The sequence below is a fragment of the Argopecten irradians genome, chromosome 4 (assembly GCF_041381155.1).
Source record: "Argopecten irradians isolate NY chromosome 4, Ai_NY, whole genome shotgun sequence".
Lineage (NCBI taxonomy): Eukaryota > Metazoa > Mollusca > Bivalvia > Pectinida > Pectinidae > Argopecten > Argopecten irradians.
This window is the reverse complement of record NC_091137.1, coordinates 20,852,361-20,871,140: the sequence shown is the minus strand read 5'-3', so window position 1 is coordinate 20,871,140 and position 18,780 is coordinate 20,852,361. Positions and strand designations below refer to the sequence as shown.

Here is an 18,780-nt window from a genome sequence, read left to right as displayed (position 1 = left end):
GAAAATAAAGACAGCTATTAATGTATGAGATTATTTTATCTTTACCAGTTTTTCTGAATCATGCAACATCATCGATGCAAGATTCCATGATCACATTACAATATTCCAAATTGATTATTTTGAGAATTAACAGAAGGAGGGACTACAAGAAAGAGAATGGACAGCTGTAACAGGAGAATGGACAGCAGCAGCAGGAGAATGGACAGCTGTAGCAGGAGAATGGACAGCAGCAGCAGGAGAATGGACAGCTGTAGCAGGAGAATGGAAAGCTGTAGCAGGAGAATGGACAGCTGTAGTAGGATAATGGACAGCTGTAGCAGGAGAATGGACAGCAGCAGCAGGAGAATGGACAGCTGTAGCAGGAGAATGGACAGCAGCAGCAGGAGAATGGACAGCTGTAGCAGGAGAATGGACAGCTGTAGCAGGAGAATGGACAGCTGTAGCAGGAGAATGGACAGCTGTAGCAGGAGAATGGACAGCAGCAGCAGGAGAATGGACAGCTGTAGCAGGAGAATGGAAAGCTGTAGCAGGAGAATGGACAGCAGCAGCAGGCAGAATGGAAAGCTGTAGCAGGAGAATGGACAGCTGTAGCAGGAGAATGGACAGCTGTAGAAAGAGAATGGACAGCTGTATCAGGAGAATGGACAGCAGCAGCAGGATAATGGACAGCTGTAGCAGGAGAATGGACAGCAGCATCAGGAGAATGGAAAGCTGTAGCAGGAGAATGGACAGCTGTAGCAGGAGAATGGACAGCTGTAGCAGGAGAATGGACAGCAGCAGCAGCAGGAGAATGGAAAGCTGTAGCAGGAGAATGGACAGCTGTAGCAGGAGAATGGACAGCTGTAGCAGGAGAATGGACAGCAGCAGCAGGAGAATGGACAGCAGCATCAGGAGAATGGACAGCTGTAGCAGGAGAATGGACAGCTGTAGCAGGAGAATGGACAGCTGTAGCAGGAGAATGGACAGCTGTAGCAGGAGAATGGACAGCAGCAGCGGCAGAATGGACAGCTGTAGCAAGAGAATGGACAGCTGTAGCAGGAGAATGGACAGCTTTAGCAGAACATGAAGTAGAAACGGTAGCAAGAACAAAGAAGGAGCAGAAGTCGAAGGAAAGGGGGGGGGGTAGCATCAGCAGCGACAGAAGGAGATGGAAGGCAGTAATAAAAATAGCAGCAGAAGAAAGAGGAGGAGGAGGGAAGCGGCAATAGTAGTTAGAGGAGAGGCAGCAGAAAGAAGTCGACAACGTTGATGATGATGACATACCTGTATCTATATGTGACGTCCTATTGTCTGGTAAGAAATCCATCTGCGGTGTACCGTTCAGGTGTCTTGTATCATTTCCTACTATAATGCCGCCATTTTCCCGTACGTGTGTCAATAATAACCTCCCATATCTGGCCCTGACGGTGTCCGTCACCGTCGTGTTGAAGATCACATCATATATCACTGTAATACTGCTGTTTATATAGCTGTAATATAAATTAGATCAATACTGTTGTGTGTAAAAAGTAACGGAGATGAAGAACACGAAGAATTGTATTTATAATGCGACATTTCATGATGTCAAATTAATATTCATTCCAGGCGTGCTAAACAATGCACCAGCATTGCCTGTCATCCGCCAACTCAAACAAGTCTACTTACATGATTTCTTCAATTTTTACATCTAGAAATTGTATGTCGTTGTAATAAATGGTTATGATCTGAAATGTAGAAAAATGATCTTATCACTTCATAAATAAATCAATCAATAAAGTCGCTTTATGACTATGTGATAAATACGCTCTCTATACTACTTATGTAATAAGACCAGTAAAGGTACCTGCTGTACTACTAAGAATGTTTGATGCCATTTATCATTTCTTGATAAGAAAAAAGACACTAGAAAGAGTTATAATAGATAAACAGCACTTATAGGACAAAATAGTTATCAATATTTTACACAGCACGGAAAAATACGGATTGGAAACCGTCATACACAACTAGGTCATAGCGACACCTGTCACACACAAATAGGTCACATCGACTTCTGTCATACAAGCTTAGTCACAGCGACACCGTCATACAAATCTAGGTCAAAGCGACACCTGTCACACACACCTGCGTTACGTCGACTTCTGTCATACAAGCTAAGTCACAGTGACACCGTCATACAAATCTAGGTCAAAGAGCATTTGCCGTACAACCCTGGGTCACAAGGACATCTGTAATTCAAAGACTTACCCCGTATCTAAGATCAGTGTAAGCTGTAGAGGATGTACTCAGGTAAACCTGACCGTCATTGTAGGGATCGTATAATGACATCCTCATCCTGATAAACCGGTCTGAAACAGACAATTCATAGTACGGTGGACTTCACGTGTATTGATGTGATGTAGATTATGGAAGGATGCGGCAAAATTAATGCAAATTCTTTTTTTTTTCATTTGAAAAGAATTTTTATTTGCATTTTCCACATATATTGACGTTCAAAACACTATATTAATAATATTATATTATGACTAAACCATTATATGACTACACATAGAATACAAAAATGTATATGATGTGTCTAAATATTTTGTTATAAACGATGTCAGTCACAAGACATAACATAGGTTGTGATAACATATTGTAATCTTTAGAAAGTAATATCAACACTTTACCTGTTCTGTGTACGTCCATCACTGCTGTTCCGTCGCCACCACTCCAAGTAACATTGTAACTGGTGCCCTCTTCTGCATCACCAGCCGTTAGAATGTCAGTATCTTCTAATGAGGTTTGGAATTCTGTTTCAACGGAGGTGTCTCCATCACTTGAAACGATTGGGAAACACCTCATTCCATCGAAAACTGTAGGGACTGTCTCTGTTTTATATGTTGAAGTGAAAAAGAAACATTTAGCATCATCGAAAGTGGTACTGTCATATGTGGAAGAATGTTCTGATTCTGAAAAAGTAGTTCTGTCTGTCGATGTAGTTGTTGTAAAACATCTAACACCACCAAAACTGGTACTCTCAGCAGTCGGAGGATTTTCTGTTTGCGAAAATGCAGATCCGTCTCTCGATGTACGTGTAAAGCATCTAACACCTGCAGAAGTAGTACTCTCAGTTGTGGAAAGATTTTCCGTTTCTGTAAAAGTAGTTCCGTCTGTTGATGTAGTCGTAAAACATCGAATACCATCAGAAGTGATACTTTCTGCAGTGGAAGTATTTTCTGTTTCTGAAAAAGTAGTTTTATCTTTCGATGCAGATGTAAAACATCTTACACTTCCGGAAGTGGTACTTTTGGTTGTGGTGGGAATTTCCGAGTTTGAAATAGTAGTTCCGTCAGTGGGTAAAGCTGTAAAACATTTTACGCTACCGAAAGTAGTACCTTCTGTTGTAGGATTTTCTGTTTTAGAGAAAGTTCCGTCTTTGGATGTTGTAAAACATTTTACACTACCGAAAGTAGTGCTTTCTGTTGTCCTTATAAAACCAGTCTCTTCGACGGTTGATCCGTCTGCTGACGCCGTTGTAAAGCATTTCACGATACCGGAAGTAGTACTTTCTGTTGATGTTGGAACCTCAGTCTCTGCGAAAGAAGTGCCATCTGTTGATGACGATGTAACAAAGCATCTTACTCCGCCAGATGTAGTACTCTCAGTGGTGGTAGGGATTTCCGTTTCTGTAAATTTTGTGAAACATCTTACGCTACCGGAAGTTGAACCTTCAGTTATAGTAGGAATTTCCGTTTCTGTAAAAGTAGTTCCATCTGTTGATGTAGTTGTGAAACATCTCACGCTACCGGAAGTTGAACCTTCAGTTGTGGTAGGAATTTTCGTTTCTGTAAAAGTAGTTCCATCTGTTGAGGTAGTTGTGAAACATCTTACGCTACCGGAAGTTGAACCTTCAGTTGTGGTAGGAATTTCCGTTTCTGTAAAAGTAGTTCCATCTGTTAATGTAGTTGTGAAACATCTCACGCTACCGGAAGTTGAACCTTCAGTTGTGGTAGGAATTTCCGTTTCTGTAAAAGTAGTTCCATCTGTTGAGGTAGTTGTGAAACATCTCACGCTACCGGAAGTTGAACCTTCAGTTGTAGTAGGAATTTCCGTTTCTGTAAAAGTAGTTTCATCTGTTGATGTAGTTGTGAAACATCTCACGCTACCGGAAGTTGAACCTTCAGTTGTGGTAGGAATTTCCGTTTCTGTAAAAGTAGTTCCATCTGTTGAGGTAGTTGTGAAACATCTCACGCTACCGGAAGTTGAACCTTCAGTTGTAGTAGGAATTTCCGTTTCTGTAAAAGTAGTTTCATCTGTTGATGTAGTTGTGAAACATCTCACGCTACCGGAAGTTGAACCTTCAGTTGTGGTAGGAATTTCCGTTTCTGTAAAAGTAGTTCCATCTGTTGATGTAGTTGTGAAACATCTCACGCTACCGGAAGTTGAACCTTCAGTTGTGGTAGGAATTTCCGTTTCTGTAAAAGTAGTTCCATCTGTTGATGTAGTTGTGAAACATCTCACGCTACCGGAAGTTGAACCTTCAGTTGTAGTAGGAATTTCCGTTTCTGTAAAAGTAGTTCCATCTGTTGATGTAGTTGTGAAACATCTCACGCTACCGGAAGTTGAACTTTCAGTCGTAATGGGAATTTCCGTTTCTGTAATAGTAGTTCCATCTGTTGAAGAAGTTGTGAAACATCTCACGCTACCGGAAGTTGAACCTTCAGTTGTAGTAGGAATTTCCGTTTCTGTAAAAGTAGTTCCATCTGTTGAAGAAGTTGTGAAACATCTCACGCTACCGGAAGTTGAACCTTCTGTTGTAGTAGGAATTTCCGTTTCTGTAAAAGTAGTTCCATCTGTTGAAGTAGTTGTGAAACATCTTACGCTACCGGAAGTTGAACCTTCATTTGTATTTGGGATATCTGTTTCTGAAGATGTAGTTCCGTCCGTTGATGTAGTTGTAAAGCACCTTACGCTATCCGAAGTTGAACCTTCAGTAGTGGTTGGGATTTCTGTTTCTGAAGTTTCGTCTGTTGATTTTCTGAAACATCTTACTCCTCCTGAAGTAGTACCCTTTGCCGTCGTAGTCGATTGATATACGGGCGTTGTGGTTATTTGTGAGAAGCATTTAATTTTACGGGAAGAAGCTACTTTCTTTACTTTTGGAAAACAAATAAACTCCGCGGACGTTGTCCTATTTGACGATGATGTAGTTGTTGAATGTTTTGGTATTTCTTCTTCGGGATTTGACGTAGACGACGTTGATTTAGAAGGAAACTTTGGAACAGTTTGAAATTTGGACGGTGTAGAAGGTGTTGGTATTTTCGGGGATGTCAGCGGTGTAGTAGTTGTTGGTAGATTTGGCATTGTGGACGGTATGGTTATTATTGGTATAACTGGTGTTATGGACTGTGTGGTAGTTGTTGGTATAGCTGGCGTTGTGGACGGTGTCTTAATTGCTGGTATAGCTGGCGTTGTGACTGGTGTGGTAATTGTTGGTATAGCTGGCGTTGTGGATGGTGTGGTAATTGTTGGTATAGCTGGCGTTGTGACTGGTGTGGTAATTGTTGGTATAGCTGGCGTTGTGGATGGTGTTAATATTGTTGGTGTAGCTGGCGATGTAGCCGGTTTTGTTGATTTTGGTATAGCTGGCGTTTTGGACGGTGTTGTTGTTGGTATAGCCTGCGTTGTGGACAGTGTAGTAGTTGTTGGTATAGCTGGCGTTGTTGCCGGTGTGGTATTTGTTGGTATAGCTGGCGTTGTGGAAGGTGTGGTAGTTGTTGGTATAGCTGGCGTTGTGGACGGTGTTGTAGCTGTTGGTATACCTGGCGTTGTTGACGGTTTAGTAGTTGTTGGTTCACCTGGCGTTATGAACGTTATAGTAATTGTTGGTAAAGCTGGCATTGTGGACGGTGTGGTAGTTGTTGGTATAGCTGGCGTTGTGGACGGTGTGGTAATTGTTGGTATAACTGGTCTTCTGGACTTTGTCATGGTGGTTGGTGTAGTTGTTGTAGTTATGGACGGTGTCATAGTGGTAGGAGTTGTTGTGGACGGTGTTGTAGTGGTTTGAGTTATCATAGTTGTGAACGGTTTCGTAGTAGTTGGAGAAGTTGTTTTCATTGTGGATGGTGTTGTTGTTGGAGTAAATGTGGACGGTGTTGTAGTGGGTGGAGTAATTATAGTTGTGAACGGTTTCGTAGTAGTTTGAGTAGTTGTTTTCATTGTGGTCGACGTACTAGTAGTAGATATAGATGCGATCGGAATAATGGAAGGTGTTGTAGCGGTTGGAGTAGTTGTAGACGGTGCTGTAGTGGTTGGAGTAGTTGTTGACGATGTCGAAGATGTTGGAGTAATTGTAGTTGTGGACGGTGTTGTAGCGAAGATTGTGTACGATGTATATTGTGGACGATGTGAAGTGGTTGTTGTAGCTGTTGTAGGTGTGTCGTGGTTATTGGATTATTGTAGTTGTAGTATTGTGGCGATGGAAGTAGTTGTGGCCGCTATTGTAGTGTTTGGAGTTGTTGAAGTAGTTGTGGACGGTGTTGTAGTTGTGGGAGTAGTTGTGGCCGCTATTGTAGTGTTTGGAGTTGTTGAAGTAGTTGTGGACGGTGTTGTGGTGATTGAAGCAATTGTTGTAGTTGTGGACGGTGTTGTAGTTGTTGGAGTAGTTGTGGAAGCTGTTATGGTGGTTGGAGTAGTTGTAGTTGTTTGCGGTGTTCTAGAAGTAGATATAGATGTGATTGGAATTATGAATGCTGTTGTAGTGGTTGTAGTTGTGGACGGTGTTGCAGTGGTTGAAGTAGTTCTTGCAGTTGTGGATGGTTTCGTAGGGGATAAAGTAGTAGTTGTTGTTGTGAATGTTGTTGTAGTGTTTGGCATAGTTGTAGTTTCAGACATAGTCGTAGTGGTTGGTGTAGCTGTTGTAGTTGTGGACGTCGTCGTGGTGGTTGGAGTAGTCTTTGTAGTCGTTGATGGTGTCGTGGTGGTTTGAGTAGTTGCTGCTATACCAGAAGTAGATATGGATACGATTGGAATTTTGGAAGGTGTTAAAGTCGTAAGAGTACTTGTGGACATTTTCGTAGTGGTTGGTGTAGCTGTTGTAGTTGTGGAAGTCGCCGTGGTGGCTGGAGTAGTCTTTGTAGTCGTTGATGGTGTCGCGGTGGTTTGAGTAGTTGTTGTAGTTTTTGACGGTGTCGTAGGGGTTGGAATAGTTGTGGACGGTGTCGTAGTAGTTGGAGTAGTTGTGGATGGTGTCGTAGTGGTTGGAGTAGTTGTGGACGGTGTCGTGGTAGATGGAGCAGTTGTTGTAGTTATGGACGGTGTACTAAAAGTAGATATATCTTCGATTGGAATAAGAGAAGGTGTTGCAGTGGTTGAAGTAGTTCTTGTAGTTATGGATGGTGACGTGGTGGTCGGAGTAATTGTTGTTGTTGTGGATGGTTTCGTAGTAGTTAGCATATATGTTGTAGCTGTGGACGTTGTCGTAGTGGTTGGAGTAGTTGTTGTGGATGGTGTTGTAGTGGTCGGAGTAGTTGTAGTTGTGGATGGTGTTGTAGTGGTCGGAGTAGTTGTAAACATTGTCGTAGTGGTTGGTGAATTTGTTGTAGTTGTTGATGGTGTCGTGGGTGTTTGAGAAGTTGTTGTAGTTTTTGACGCTATCGTAGTGATTGGAGTGGATGTGGACCATATCGTCATGGATGGAGTAATTGTTGTAGTGGTGGACGATGTTGTAGTAATTGGAGTAGTTGTTGAGGGTGTAGTAGTTGTTGGAGTAGTTGTGGACGATTTTGTAGTAGTAAGAGTAGGTGTGGACGGTGTTGTAGTAGTAGGAGTACTTGTGGACGGTGTTGTAGTAGTAGAAGTAGTTGTGGATGATGTTGTAGTAGTAGGAGTAGTTGTGGACGATGTTGTAGTAGTAGAGTAGTTGTGGACGATGTTGTAGTAGTAGGAGTAGTTGTGTGGATGATGTTGTAGTAGTAGGAGTAGTTGTGGACGATGTTGTAGTAGTAGGAGTAGTTGTGGACGGTGTTGTAGTAGTAGAGTAGTTGTGGAGTGTTGTAGTAGTAGGAGTAGTTGTGGATGATGTTGTAGTAGTAGAAGGAGTAGTTGTGGATGATGTTGTAGTAGTAGGATTTGTGGACGATTTTGTAGTAGTAGAGTAGTTGTGGACGATGTTGTAGTAGTAGGAGTAGTTGTGATGATGTTGTAGTAGTAGGATAGTTGTGGACGATTTTAGTAGTAGTAGTAGTAGTAGATAGGTGTGGACGGTGTTGTAGTAGTAGGAGTAGTTGTGGACGATGTTGTAGTAGTAGGAGTAGTTGTGGACGATTTGTAGTAGTAGGAGTAGTTGTGGACGATTTGTAGTAGTAGGAGTAGTTGTGGAGATTTGTAGTAGTAGGAGTAGTTGTGGACGATGTTGTAGTAGTAGGAGTAGATAGTTGTGGACGATGTTGTAGTAGTAGGTGTAGTTGTGGACGATGTTTGTAGTAGTAGGAGTAGTTGTGGACGATTTGTAGTAGTAGGAGTAGTTGTGGACGATGTTGTAGTAGTAGGAGTAGTTGTGGACGATGTTGTAGTAGTAGGAGTAGTTGTGGACGATGTTGTAGTAGTAGGAGTAGTTGTGGACGATGTTGTAGTAGTAGGAGTAGTTGTGGACGATGTTGTAGTAGTAGGAGTAGTTGTGGACGATGTTGTAGTAGTAGGAGTAGTTGTGGACGATTTTGTAGTAGTAGGAGTAGTTGTGGACGATGTTGTAGTAGTAGGAGTAGTTGTGGACGATGTTGTAGTAGTAGGAGTAGTTGTGGACGATGTTGTAGTAGTAGGAGTAGTTGTGGACGATGTGTGTAGTAGTAGTGTTGTAGTAGTAGGAGTAGTTGTGGACGATGTTGTAGTAGTAGGAGTAGTACGATGTTTGTAGTAGTAGGAGTAGTTGTGACGATGTTGTAGTAGTAGGAGTAGTTGTGGAGATGTTGTAGTAGTAGGAGTAGTTGTGGACGATGTTGTAGTAGTAGGAGTAGTTGTGGACGATGTTTGTAGTAGTAGGAGTAGTGTGGAGATGTTGTAGTAGTAGGAGTAGTTGTGGACGATGTTGTAGTAGTAAGTAGTGTGGAGATGTTGTAGTAGTAGGAGTAGTTGTGGATGATGTTGTAGTAGTAGATAGTTGTGAGATGTTGTAGTAGTAGGATAGTTGTGACGATGTTGTAGTAGTAGGAGTAGTTGTGGACGATGTTGTAGTAGTAGGAGTAGTTGTGGATGATGTTGTAGTAGTAGGAGTAGTTGTGGACGATGTTGTAGTAGTAGGAGTAGTTGTGGATGATGTTTGTAGTAGTAGGAGTAGTTGTGGACGATGTTGTAGTAGTAGGAGTAGTTGTGGACGATGATGTTGTAGTAGTAGGAGTAGTTGTGGATGATGTTGTAGTAGTAGGAGTAGTTGTGGACGATGTGTTGTAGTAGTAGGAGTAGTTGTGGATGATGTTGTAGTAGTAGTAGGAGTAGTTGTGGACGATGTTGTAGTAGTAGGAGTAGTGTGGACGATGTTGTAGTAGTAGGAGTAGTTGTGAGATGTTGTAGTAGTAGGAGTAGTTGTGGATGATGTTGTAGTAGTAGGAGTAGTTGTGGACGATGTTGTAGTAGTAGGAGTAGTTGTGGACGATGTTGTAGTAGTAGGAGTAGTTGTGGACGATGTTGTAGTAGTAGGAGTAGTTGTGGACGATGTTGTAGTAGTAGGAGTAGTTGTGGACGATGTTGTAGTAGTAGGAGTAGTTGTGGACGATGTTGTAGTAGTAGGAGTAGTTGTGGACGATGTTGTAGTAGTAGGAGTAGTTGTGGACGATGTTGTAGTAGTAGGAGTAGTTGTGGACGATGTTGTAGTAGTAGGTGTAGTTGTGGACGATGTTGTTGTAGTAGTAGTAGGAGTAGTTGTGGACGATGTTGTAGTAGTAGGAGTAGTTGTGGACGATGTTGTAGTAGTAGTAGGAGTAGTTGTGGACGATGTTGTAGTAGTAGGAGTAGTTGTGGACGATGTTGTAGTAGTAGGAGTAGTTGTGGACGATGTTGTAGTAGTAGGAGTAGTAGTGTGGACGATTGTTGTAGTAGTAGGAGTAGTTGTGGACGATGTTGTAGTAGTAGGAGTAGTTGTGGACGATGTTGTAGTAGTAGGAGTAGTTGTGGATGATGTTGTAGTAGTAGGAGTAGTTGTGGACGATGTTGTAGTAGTAGGAGTAGTTGTGGACGATTTTGTAGTAGTAGGAGTAGTTGTGGATGATGTTGTAGTAGTAGGAGTAGTTGTGGACGATTTTGTAGTAGTAGTAGTAGGATTAGTTGTGGACGGTGTTGTAGTAGTAGGAGTAGTTGTGGACGATGTTGTAGTAGTAGGAGTAGTTGTGGACGATGTTGTAGTAGTAGGAGTAGTTGTGGACGATGTTGTAGTAGTAGGAGTAGTTGTGGACGATGTTGTAGTAGTAGGAGTAGTTGTGGGTAATGTTGTAGTAGTAGGAGTAGTTGTGGACGATGTTGTAGTAGTAGGAGTAGTTGTGGACGATGTTGTAGTAGTAGGAGTAGTTGTGGACGATGTTGTAGTAGTAGGAGTAGTTGTGGACGATGTTGTAGTAGTAGGAGTAGTTGTGGATGATGTTGTAGTAGTAGGAGTAGTTGTGGACGATTTTGTAGTTGTAGTAGTAGGAGTAGTTGTGGACGATGTTGTAGTAGTAGGAGTAGTTGTGGACGATGGTTGTAGTAGTAGGAGTAGTTGTGGATGATGTTGTAGTAGTAGGAGTAGTTGTGGACGATGTTGTAGTAGTAGGAGTAGTTGTGGACGATGTTGTAGTAGTAGGAGTAGTTGTGGATGATGTTGTAGTAGTAGGAGTAGTTGTGGATGATGTTGTAGTAGTAGGAGTAGTTGTGGACGATGTTGTAGTAGTAGGAGTAGGAGTAGTTGTGGACGATGTTGTAGTAGTAGGAGTAGTTGTGGACGATGTTGTAGTAGTAGTAGTAGTAGTTGTGGACGATGTTGTAGTAGTAGGAGTAGTTGTGGATGATGTTGTAGTAGTAGGAGTAGTTGTGGACGATGTTGTAGTAGTAGGAGTAGTTGTGGACGATGTTGTAGTAGTAGGTGTAGTTGTGGACGATGTTGTAGTAGTAGGAGTAGTTGTGGACGATGTTGTAGTAGTAGGAGTAGTTGTGGACGATGTTGTAGTAGTAGGAGTAGTTGTGGACGATGTTGTAGTAGTAGGAGTAGTTGTGGACGATGTTGTAGTAGTAGGAGTAGTTGTGGACGATGTTGTAGTAGTAGGAGTAGTTGTGGACGATGTTGTAGTAGTAGGTAGTTAGTTGTGGACGGTGTTGTAGTAGTAGGAGTAGTTGTGGACGATGTTGTAGTAGTAGGAGTAGTTGTGGACGATGTTGTAGTAGTAGGAGTAGTTGTGGACGATGTTGTAGTAGTAGGAGTAGTTGTGGATGATGTTGTAGTAGTAGGAGTAGTTGTGGACGATGTTGTAGTAGTAGGAGTAGTTGTGGACGATGTTGTAGTAGTAGGAGTAGTTGTGGACGATGTTGTAGTAGTAGGAGTAGTTGTGGACGATGTTGTAGTAGTAGGTGTAGTTGTGGACGATGTTGTTGTAGTAGGAGTAGTTGTGGACGATGTTGTAGTAGTAGGAGTAGTTGTGGAGATGTTGTAGTAGTAGTAGTTGTGATGACTGTTGTAGTAGTAGGAGTAGTTGTGGACGATGTTGTAGTAGTAGGAGTAGTTGTGGGACGTGTTGTAGTAGTAGATAGTTGTGGATGATTGTTGTAGTAGTAGGAGTAGTGTGGACGATGTTGTAGTAGTAGGAAGTAGTTGTGGACGATGTTGTAGTAGTAGGAGTAGTTGTGGATGATGTTGTAGTAGTAGGAGTAGTTGTGGACGATGTTGTAGTAGTAGGAGTAGTTGTGGACGATGTTGTAGTAGTAGGAGTAGTTGTGGACGATGTTGTAGTAGTAGGAGTAGTTGTGGACGATGTTGTAGTAGTAGGAGTAGTTGTGGATGATGTTGTAGTAGTGTAGGAGTAGTTGTGGACGATGTTGTAGTAGTAGGAGTAGTTGTGGACGATGTTGTAGTAGTAGGAGTAGTTGTGGACGATGTTGTAGTAGTAGTAGGAGTAGTTGTGGACGATGTTGTAGTAGTAGGAGTAGTTGTGGACGATGTTGTAGTAGTAGGAGTAGTTGTGGACGATGTTGTAGTAGTAGGAGTAGTTGTGGACGATGTTGTAGTAGTAGGAGTAGTTGTGGACGATGTTGTAGTAGTAGGAGTAGTTGTGGACGATGTTGTAGTAGTAGGAGTAGTTGTGGACGATGTTGTAGTAGTAGGAGTAGTTGTGGACGATGTTGTAGTAGTAGGAGTAGTTGTGGACGATGTGTGTTGTAGTAGTAGGAGTAGTTGTGGACGATGTTGTAGTAGTAGGAGTAGTTGTGGACGATGTTGTAGTAGTAGGAGTAGTTGTGGACGATGTTGTAGTAGTAGGAGTAGTTTGTGGACGATGTTGTAGTAGTAGGAGTAGTTGTGGACGATGTTGTAGTAGTAGGAGTAGTTGTGGACGATGTTGTAGTAGTAGGAGTAGTTGTGGACGATGTTGTAGTAGTAGGAGTAGTTGTGGACGATGTTGTAGTAGTAGTAGTAGGAGTAGTTGTGGACGATGTTGTAGTAGTAGGAGTAGTTGTGGACGATGTTGTAGTAGTAGGAGTAGTTGTGGACGATGTTGTAGTAGTAGGAGTAGTTGTGGACGATGTTGTAGTAGTAGGAGTAGTTGTGGATCGATGTTGTAGTAGTAGGAGTAGTTGTGGACGATGTTGTAGTAGTAGGAGTAGTTGTGGACGATGTTGTAGTAGTAGGAGTAGTTGTGGACGATGTTGTTAGTAGTAGGAGTAGTTGTGGGACGATTGTTGTAGTAGTAGGAGTAGTTGTGGATGATGTTGTAGTAGTAGGAGTAGTTGTGGACGATGTTGTAGTAGTAGTAGTAGTAGTGTGGACGATGTGTGTGTAGTAGTAGGAGTAGTTGTGGACGATGTTGTAGTAGTAGGAGTAGTTGTGGACGATGTTGTAGTAGTAGGAGTAGTTGTGGACGATGTTGTAGTAGTAGGAGTAGTTGTGGACGATGTTGTAGTAGTAGGAGTAGTTGTGGACGATGTTGTAGTAGTAGTAGGAGTAGTTGTGGACGATGTTGTAGTTAGGGTAGTTGTGGGATGTTGTAGTAGGAGTAGTTGTGGACGATGTTTAGTGTGTTGTAGTTAGTAGTAGGAGTAGTTGTGTGACGATGTTGTAGTAGTAGGAGTTGTGGACGGATGTTGTAGTAGTAGTAGGAGTAGTTGTGGACGATGTTGTAGTAGTAGGAGTAGTTGTGGACGATGTTGTAGTAGTAGGAGTAGTTGTGGACGATGTTTGTAGTAGTAGGTGTAGTTGTGGACGATGTTGTAGTAGTAGGAGTAGTTGTGGACGATGTTTGTAGTAGTAGGAGTAGTTGTGGACGATGTTGTAGTAGTAGGAGTAGTTGTGGACGATGTTGTAGTAGTAGGAGTAGTTAGTGGACGATGTTGTTGTAGTAGTAGGTGTAGTTGTGGACGATGTTGTAGTAGTAGGAGTAGTTGTGGACGATGTTGTTGTAGTAGTAGGAGTAGTTGTGGACGATGTTGTAGTAGTAGGAGTAGTTGTGGACGATGTTGTAGTAGTAGTGAGTAGTTTGGACGGTTGTAGTATAGGGTAGTTGTGGACGATGTTGTAGTAGTAGGAGTAGTTGTGGACGATGTTGTAGTAGTAGGAGTAGTTGTGGACGATGTTGTAGTAGTAGGAGTAGTTGTGGACGATGTTGTAGTAGTAGGAGTAGTTGTGGACGATGTTGTAGTAGTAGGAGTAGTTGTGGACGATGTTGTAGTAGTAGGAAGTAGTAGTGGACGTTGTTGTAGTAGTAGGAGTAGTTGTGGACGATGTTGTAGTAGTAGGAGTAGTTGTGGACGATGTTGTAGTATTGTAGGAGTAGTTGTGGACGATGTTGTAGTAGTAGGAGTAGTAGTGGACGATGTTGTAGTAGTAGGAGTAGTTGTGGACATTTGTAGTAGTAGGAGTAGTTGTGGACGATGTTGTAGTAGTAGGAGTAGTTGTGGACGATGTTGTAGTAGTAGGTGTAGTTGTGGACGATGTTGTTGTAGTAGTAGTAGGAGTAGTTGTGGACGATGTTGTAGTAGTAGGAGTAGTTGTGGACGATGTTGTAGTAGTAGGAGTAGTTGTGGACGATGTTGTAGTAGTAGGAGTAGTTGTGGACGATGTTGTAGTAGTAGGTGTAGTTGTGGACGATGTTGTAGTAGTAGGAGTAGTTGTGGACGATGTTGTAGTAGTAGGAGTAGTTGTGGACGATGTTGTAGTAGTAGGAGTAGTTGTGGACGATGTTGTAGTAGTAGGAGTAGTTGTGGACGATGTTGTAGTAGTAGGAGTAGTTGTGGACGATGTTGTAGTAGTAGGAGTAGTTGTGGACGATGTTGTAGTAGTAGGAGTACCAGTGGACGATGTTGTAGTAGTAGGAGTAGTTGTGGACGATGTTGTAGTAGTAGGAGTAGTTGTGGACGATGTCGTAGTAGTTAGGAGTAGTTGTGGACGGTGTTGTAGTAGTAGGTGTAGTTGTGGACGATGTTGTAGTAGTAGGAGTAGTTGTGGACGATGTTGTAGTAGTAGGAGTAGTTGTGGACGATGTTGTAGTAGTAGGAGTAGTTGTGGACGATGTTGTAGTAGTAGGAGTAGTTGTGGACGATGTTGTAGTAGTAGGAGTAGTTGTGGATGATGTTGTAGTAGTAGGAGTAGTTGTGTGGACGATGTTGTAGTAGGAGTAGTTGTGGATGATGTTGTAGTAGTAGGAGTAGTTGTGGACGATGTTGTAGTAGTAGGAGTAGTTGTGGACGATGTTGTAGTAGTAGGAGTAGTTGTGGACGATGTTGTAGTAGTAGGAGTAGTTGTGGACGGTGTTGTAGTAGTAGGAGTAGTTGTGGACGATGTTGTAGTAGTAGGAGTAGTTGTGGATGATGTTGTAGTAAGTAGGAGTAGTTGTGGACGATGTTGTAGTAGTAGGAGTAGTTGTGGACGATGTTGTAGTAGTAGGAGTAGTTGTGGACGATGTTGTAGTAGTAGGAGTAGTTGTGGACGATGTTGTAGTAGTAGGAGTAGTTGTGGACGATGTTGTAGTAGTAGGAGTAGTTGTGGACGATGTTGTAGTAGTAGGAGTAGTTGTGGACGGTGTTGTAGTAGTAGGAGTAGTTGTGGACGATGTTGTAGTAGTAGGAGTAGTTGTGGACGATGTTGTAGTAGTAGGAGTAGTTGTGGACGATGTTGTAGTAGTAGGAGTAGTTGTGGACGATGTTGTAGTAGTAGGAGTAGTTGTGGACGATGTTGTAGTAGTAGGAGTAGTTGTGGACGATGTTGTAGTAGTAGGAGTAGTTGTGGACGATGTTGTAGTAGTAGGAGTAGTTGTGGAACGATGTTGTAGTAGTAGGAGTAGTTGTGGACGATGTTGTTGTAGTAGGAGTAGTTGTGGACGATGTTGTAGTAGTAGGTAGGTAGTTGTGGACGATGTTGTAGTGTTGTAGTAGTAGTGGACGATGTTGTGTTAGTAAGGATAGTAGTCGACGATGAGTTGTAGTAGTAGGAGTAGTTGTGGACGATGTTGTAGTAGTAGGAGTAGTTGTGGACGATGTTGTAGTAGTAGGTGTAGTTGTGGACGATGTTGTAGTAGTAGGAGTAGTTGTGGACGATGTTTGTAGTAGTAGGAGTAGTTGTGGACGATGTTGTATAGTAGTAGAGTAGTTGTGCGTTTGTGGACGGTGTTGTAGTAGTAGGAGTAGTTGTGGGACGATGTTGTAGTAGTAGGAGTAGTTGTGGACGATGTTTGTAGTAGTAGGAGTAGTTGTGGGACGATGTTGTAGTAGTAGTAGTTGTTATGGACGATGTTTGTAGTGTGTAGGAGTAGTTGTGGACGGTGTTGTAGTAGTAGGAGTAGTTGTGGACGATGTTGTAGTAGTAGGAGTAGTTGTGGACGTTGTAGTAGTAGGAGTAGTTTGTGGACGATGTTGTAGTAGTAAAAGTAGCTGTGGACGTGTTGTAGTAGTAGGAGTGTTGTGGACGATGTTGTAGTAGTAGTGGAGTAGTTGTGGACGGTGTAGTAGTAGGAGTAGTTGTGGACGATGTTTGTAGTAGTAGGAGTAGTTGTGGACGATGTTGTAGTAGTAGGAGTAGTTGTGGACGGTGTGTATAGTTGTTGGAGTAGTTGTGGACGGTGTTGTAGGTGTTGGAGTAGTTGTGTACGGTGTTATAGTTGTTGGAGTAGTTGTGGACGTTGTTGTAGTAGTAGGAGTAGTTGTGGACGATGTTGTAGTAGTAGGAGTAGTTGTGGAGATGTTGTAGTAGTTGGAGTAGTGTGGACGATGTTGTAGTAGTTGGAGTAGTTGTGGAGTTGTAGTAGTAGGGTGTTGTGGATGATGTTGTAGTAGTAGGAGTAGTTGTGGATGATGTTGTAGTAGTTGGAGTAGTTGTGACGTTGTTGTCGTAGTGTATGGAGTAGTTTTGATTGTGGGTGGTTTCATGTGGTTTGAGTAGTTGTGGACGTGTTGTAGTGGTTGGAGTAGTTGTGGACGGTGTTTATAGTCGTTGGAATAGTTGTGGTCGCCTTCGTATAGTTGGAGTAGTTTGTTGAAGGTTTTGTAGTGTTGGAGTAGTTGTGGACGATGTTGTAGTGGTTGGCTAGTTGTGGACGTGTTGTAGTAGTAGGAGTAGTTGTGGACGATGTTGTAGTAGTTGAGTTGTTATGGACGAGTTGTTGTAGTTAGTGTTGGAGTAGTTGTGGACGATGTTGTAGTAGTAGGAGTAGTTGTGGACGATGTTGTAGTAGTAGGAGTAGTTGTGGACGGTGTTGTAGTAGTAGGAGTAGTTGTGGACGATGTTGTAGTAGTTGGAGTAGTTGTGGACGATGTTGTAGTAGTAGGAGTAGTTGTGGACGGTGTTGTAGTAGTAGGAGTAGTTGTGGACGGTGTTGTAGTAGTTGTAGGAGTAGTTGTTGGACGGTGTTGTGGAATCGTTGTTGGAGTAGTGTATGGTTGGAGTAGTTGTGGACGGTGTTGTAGTAGTAGGAGTAGTTGTGGACGGTGTTGTAGTAGTAGGAGTAGTTGTGGACGGTGTTGTAGTAGTAGGAGTAGTTTGGACGGTGTTGTAGTAGTAGGAGTAGTTGTGGACGATGTTGTAGTAGTAGGAGTAGTTGTGGACGTTGTTGTAGTAGTAGGTGTAGTGTGGACGATGTTGTAGTAGTAGGATAGTTGTGGACGATGTTGTAGTAGTAGGAGTAGTTGTGGACGATGCGTTGTAGTAGTAGGAGTAGTTGTGGACGATGTTGTAGTAGTAGGAGTAGTTGTGGACGGTGTTGTAGTAGTAGGAGTAGTTGTGGACGGTGTTGTAGTAGTAGGAGTAGTTGTGGACGATGTTGTAGTAGTAGGAGTAGTTGTGGACGGTGTTGTAGTAGTTGGAGTAGTTGTGTACGGTGTTGTAGTTGTTGGAGTAGTTGTGGACGATGTTGTAGTAGTTGGAGTAGTTGTGGACGGTGTTGTAGTGTTGTAGGAGTAGTTGTGGACGGTGTTGTAGTAGTAGGAGTAGTTGTGGACGGTGTTGTAGTAGTAGTTGCGTAGTTGTGGACGGTGTTGTAGTAGTTGTTGTGGGAGGAGTAGTTGTGGACGATGTTGTTTTGTAGTTTGTGGTAGGAGTAGTAATGGACGATGTTGTAGTAGTAGGAGTAGTTGTGGACGGTGTTGTAGTAGTAGGAGTAGTAGTGGACGATGTTGTAGTAGTAGTGAGTAGTAGTGGACGATGTTGTAGTAGTAGGAGTAGTTGTTTGATTTGTAGTAGTAGGAGTAGCTGTGGACGATGTTGTAGTGGTAGGAGTAGTTGTGGTTGGAGTAGTGTTTGGAGTAGATGTTGTGGACTGTTCATTTGTAGTTTGAGTAGTTGTTTTTGATAGAATGTCGTGGATGGAGAAGTTGTGCTAGGAGTACCTCTTGTGGACTGTGTAGTTGTGGATTGCGTTATTGTGTAGATGTAGTTGTTGTGGGCGTAGAAGTGGTCTGAGAAGTTGTCGTGGACAGTATACTTTTGGTTGGAGTTGTCGTGAATGGTGTGTTCGTATTTGGAATTGATGAGGATGATGTAGCTGTAGTTGATGATGTGGTTTGGGATGTCGCTGTTTGAGTATTGGTTGTATTAGTTGTAGTGGAAAGTGTAGTTGTGGAAGGTTTGGTAGTAGATGAAGTAGTTGCTGTGGATGGCGTAATAGTGGTTAGAGTTGTTGTTGTTGATGGTGTAGATGTGGTTGGAGTAGTTGTTGTAGATGGTGTTGTTGTGGTAAATATAGTTGATTTGGACGGTGTAGTTGTGGTTGGAGTAGTTGTGGATGGTGCAGTTGTAGTTGGAGGAGTTGTTCTAGATGTGTTGTGTGTTTAATGTAGTTGATTTGGACGGTGTAGTTGTGGTGGAGTAGTTGTGGATGGTGTAGTTGTGGTTGGAGGAGTTGTTGTAGATGGTGTTGTTGTGGTAAATATAGTTGATTTGGACGGTGTAGTTGTGGTTGGAGTAGTTGTGGATGGTGTAAATGGTGTGGTTGAAGGAGTTGTTCTAGATGGTGTTGTTGTGGTAAATGTAGTTGATTTAGACGGTGTAGTTGTGGTTGGAATAGTTGTGGATGGTGTAAATGTGGTTGAAGGAGTTGTTCTAGATGGTGTTGTTGTGGTAAATGTAGTTGATTTAGACGGTGTAGTTGTGGTTGAAGTAATAGT

At 42.5% G+C, this 18,780-nt stretch overlaps 2 protein-coding genes across 2 annotated transcripts; both read right to left on the bottom strand.

The window, feature by feature from the left end:
- Window positions 1-126: 126 nt before the first annotated feature.
- Window positions 127-6,177, bottom strand: LOC138322170 (mucin-2-like). The gene is made up of 6 exons (XM_069266221.1): window positions 2,646-6,177; window positions 2,224-2,324; window positions 1,645-1,703; window positions 1,264-1,469; window positions 689-1,029; window positions 127-606 (listed from the first exon to the last, which is right to left on the bottom strand). Exons 1-6 carry the CDS (start codon window positions 6,175-6,177, stop codon window positions 127-129), a joined length of 4,719 nt encoding a protein of 1,572 aa, XP_069122322.1.
- A 234-nt stretch (window positions 6,178-6,411) lies between these two features.
- On the bottom strand, window positions 6,412-17,941 carry LOC138322169 (mucin-2-like). The gene is made up of 8 exons (XM_069266220.1): window positions 17,641-17,941; window positions 14,934-15,442; window positions 14,429-14,527; window positions 12,946-13,179; window positions 12,470-12,729; window positions 12,050-12,344; window positions 9,809-10,078; window positions 6,412-7,692 (listed from the first exon to the last, which is right to left on the bottom strand). The coding sequence occupies exons 1-8, from the start codon at window positions 17,939-17,941 to the stop codon at window positions 6,412-6,414; spliced, it is 3,249 nt and encodes a 1,082-aa protein (XP_069122321.1).
- Window positions 17,942-18,780: the final 839 nt, after the last annotated feature.

What these genes read in the sequence shown, in the direction of transcription:
- LOC138322169 (XM_069266220.1), bottom strand. Translation starts at nt 17,941, where the DNA reads ATGAACAGTCCACAACATCTACTCCAAACACTACTCCAACCACAACTA. An exon ending in ACTCCTACTACTACAACACC is followed by an intron (nt 14,528 to 14,933) that starts GTCCACAACTAC and finishes ACAACTACTCCT; the next exon opens with ACTACTACAACATCGTCCAC. An exon ending in CGTCCACAACTACTCCTACT is followed by an intron (nt 10,079 to 12,049) that starts ACTACAACATCG and finishes ACTACTCCTACT; the next exon opens with ACTACAACATCGTCCACAAC.
- LOC138322170 (XM_069266221.1), bottom strand. Translation starts at nt 6,177, where the DNA reads ATGAAAACAACTACTCAAACTACTACGAAACCGTTCACAACTATAATT. An exon ending in GTAAAAATTGAAGAAATCAT is followed by an intron (nt 1,470 to 1,644) that starts GTAAGTAGACTT and finishes TTTATATTACAG; the next exon opens with CTATATAAACAGCAGTATTA. An exon ending in GACGTCACATATAGATACAG is followed by an intron (nt 1,030 to 1,263) that starts GTATGTCATCAT and finishes CTCCTGCTACAG; the next exon opens with CTGTCCATTCTCTTGCTACA.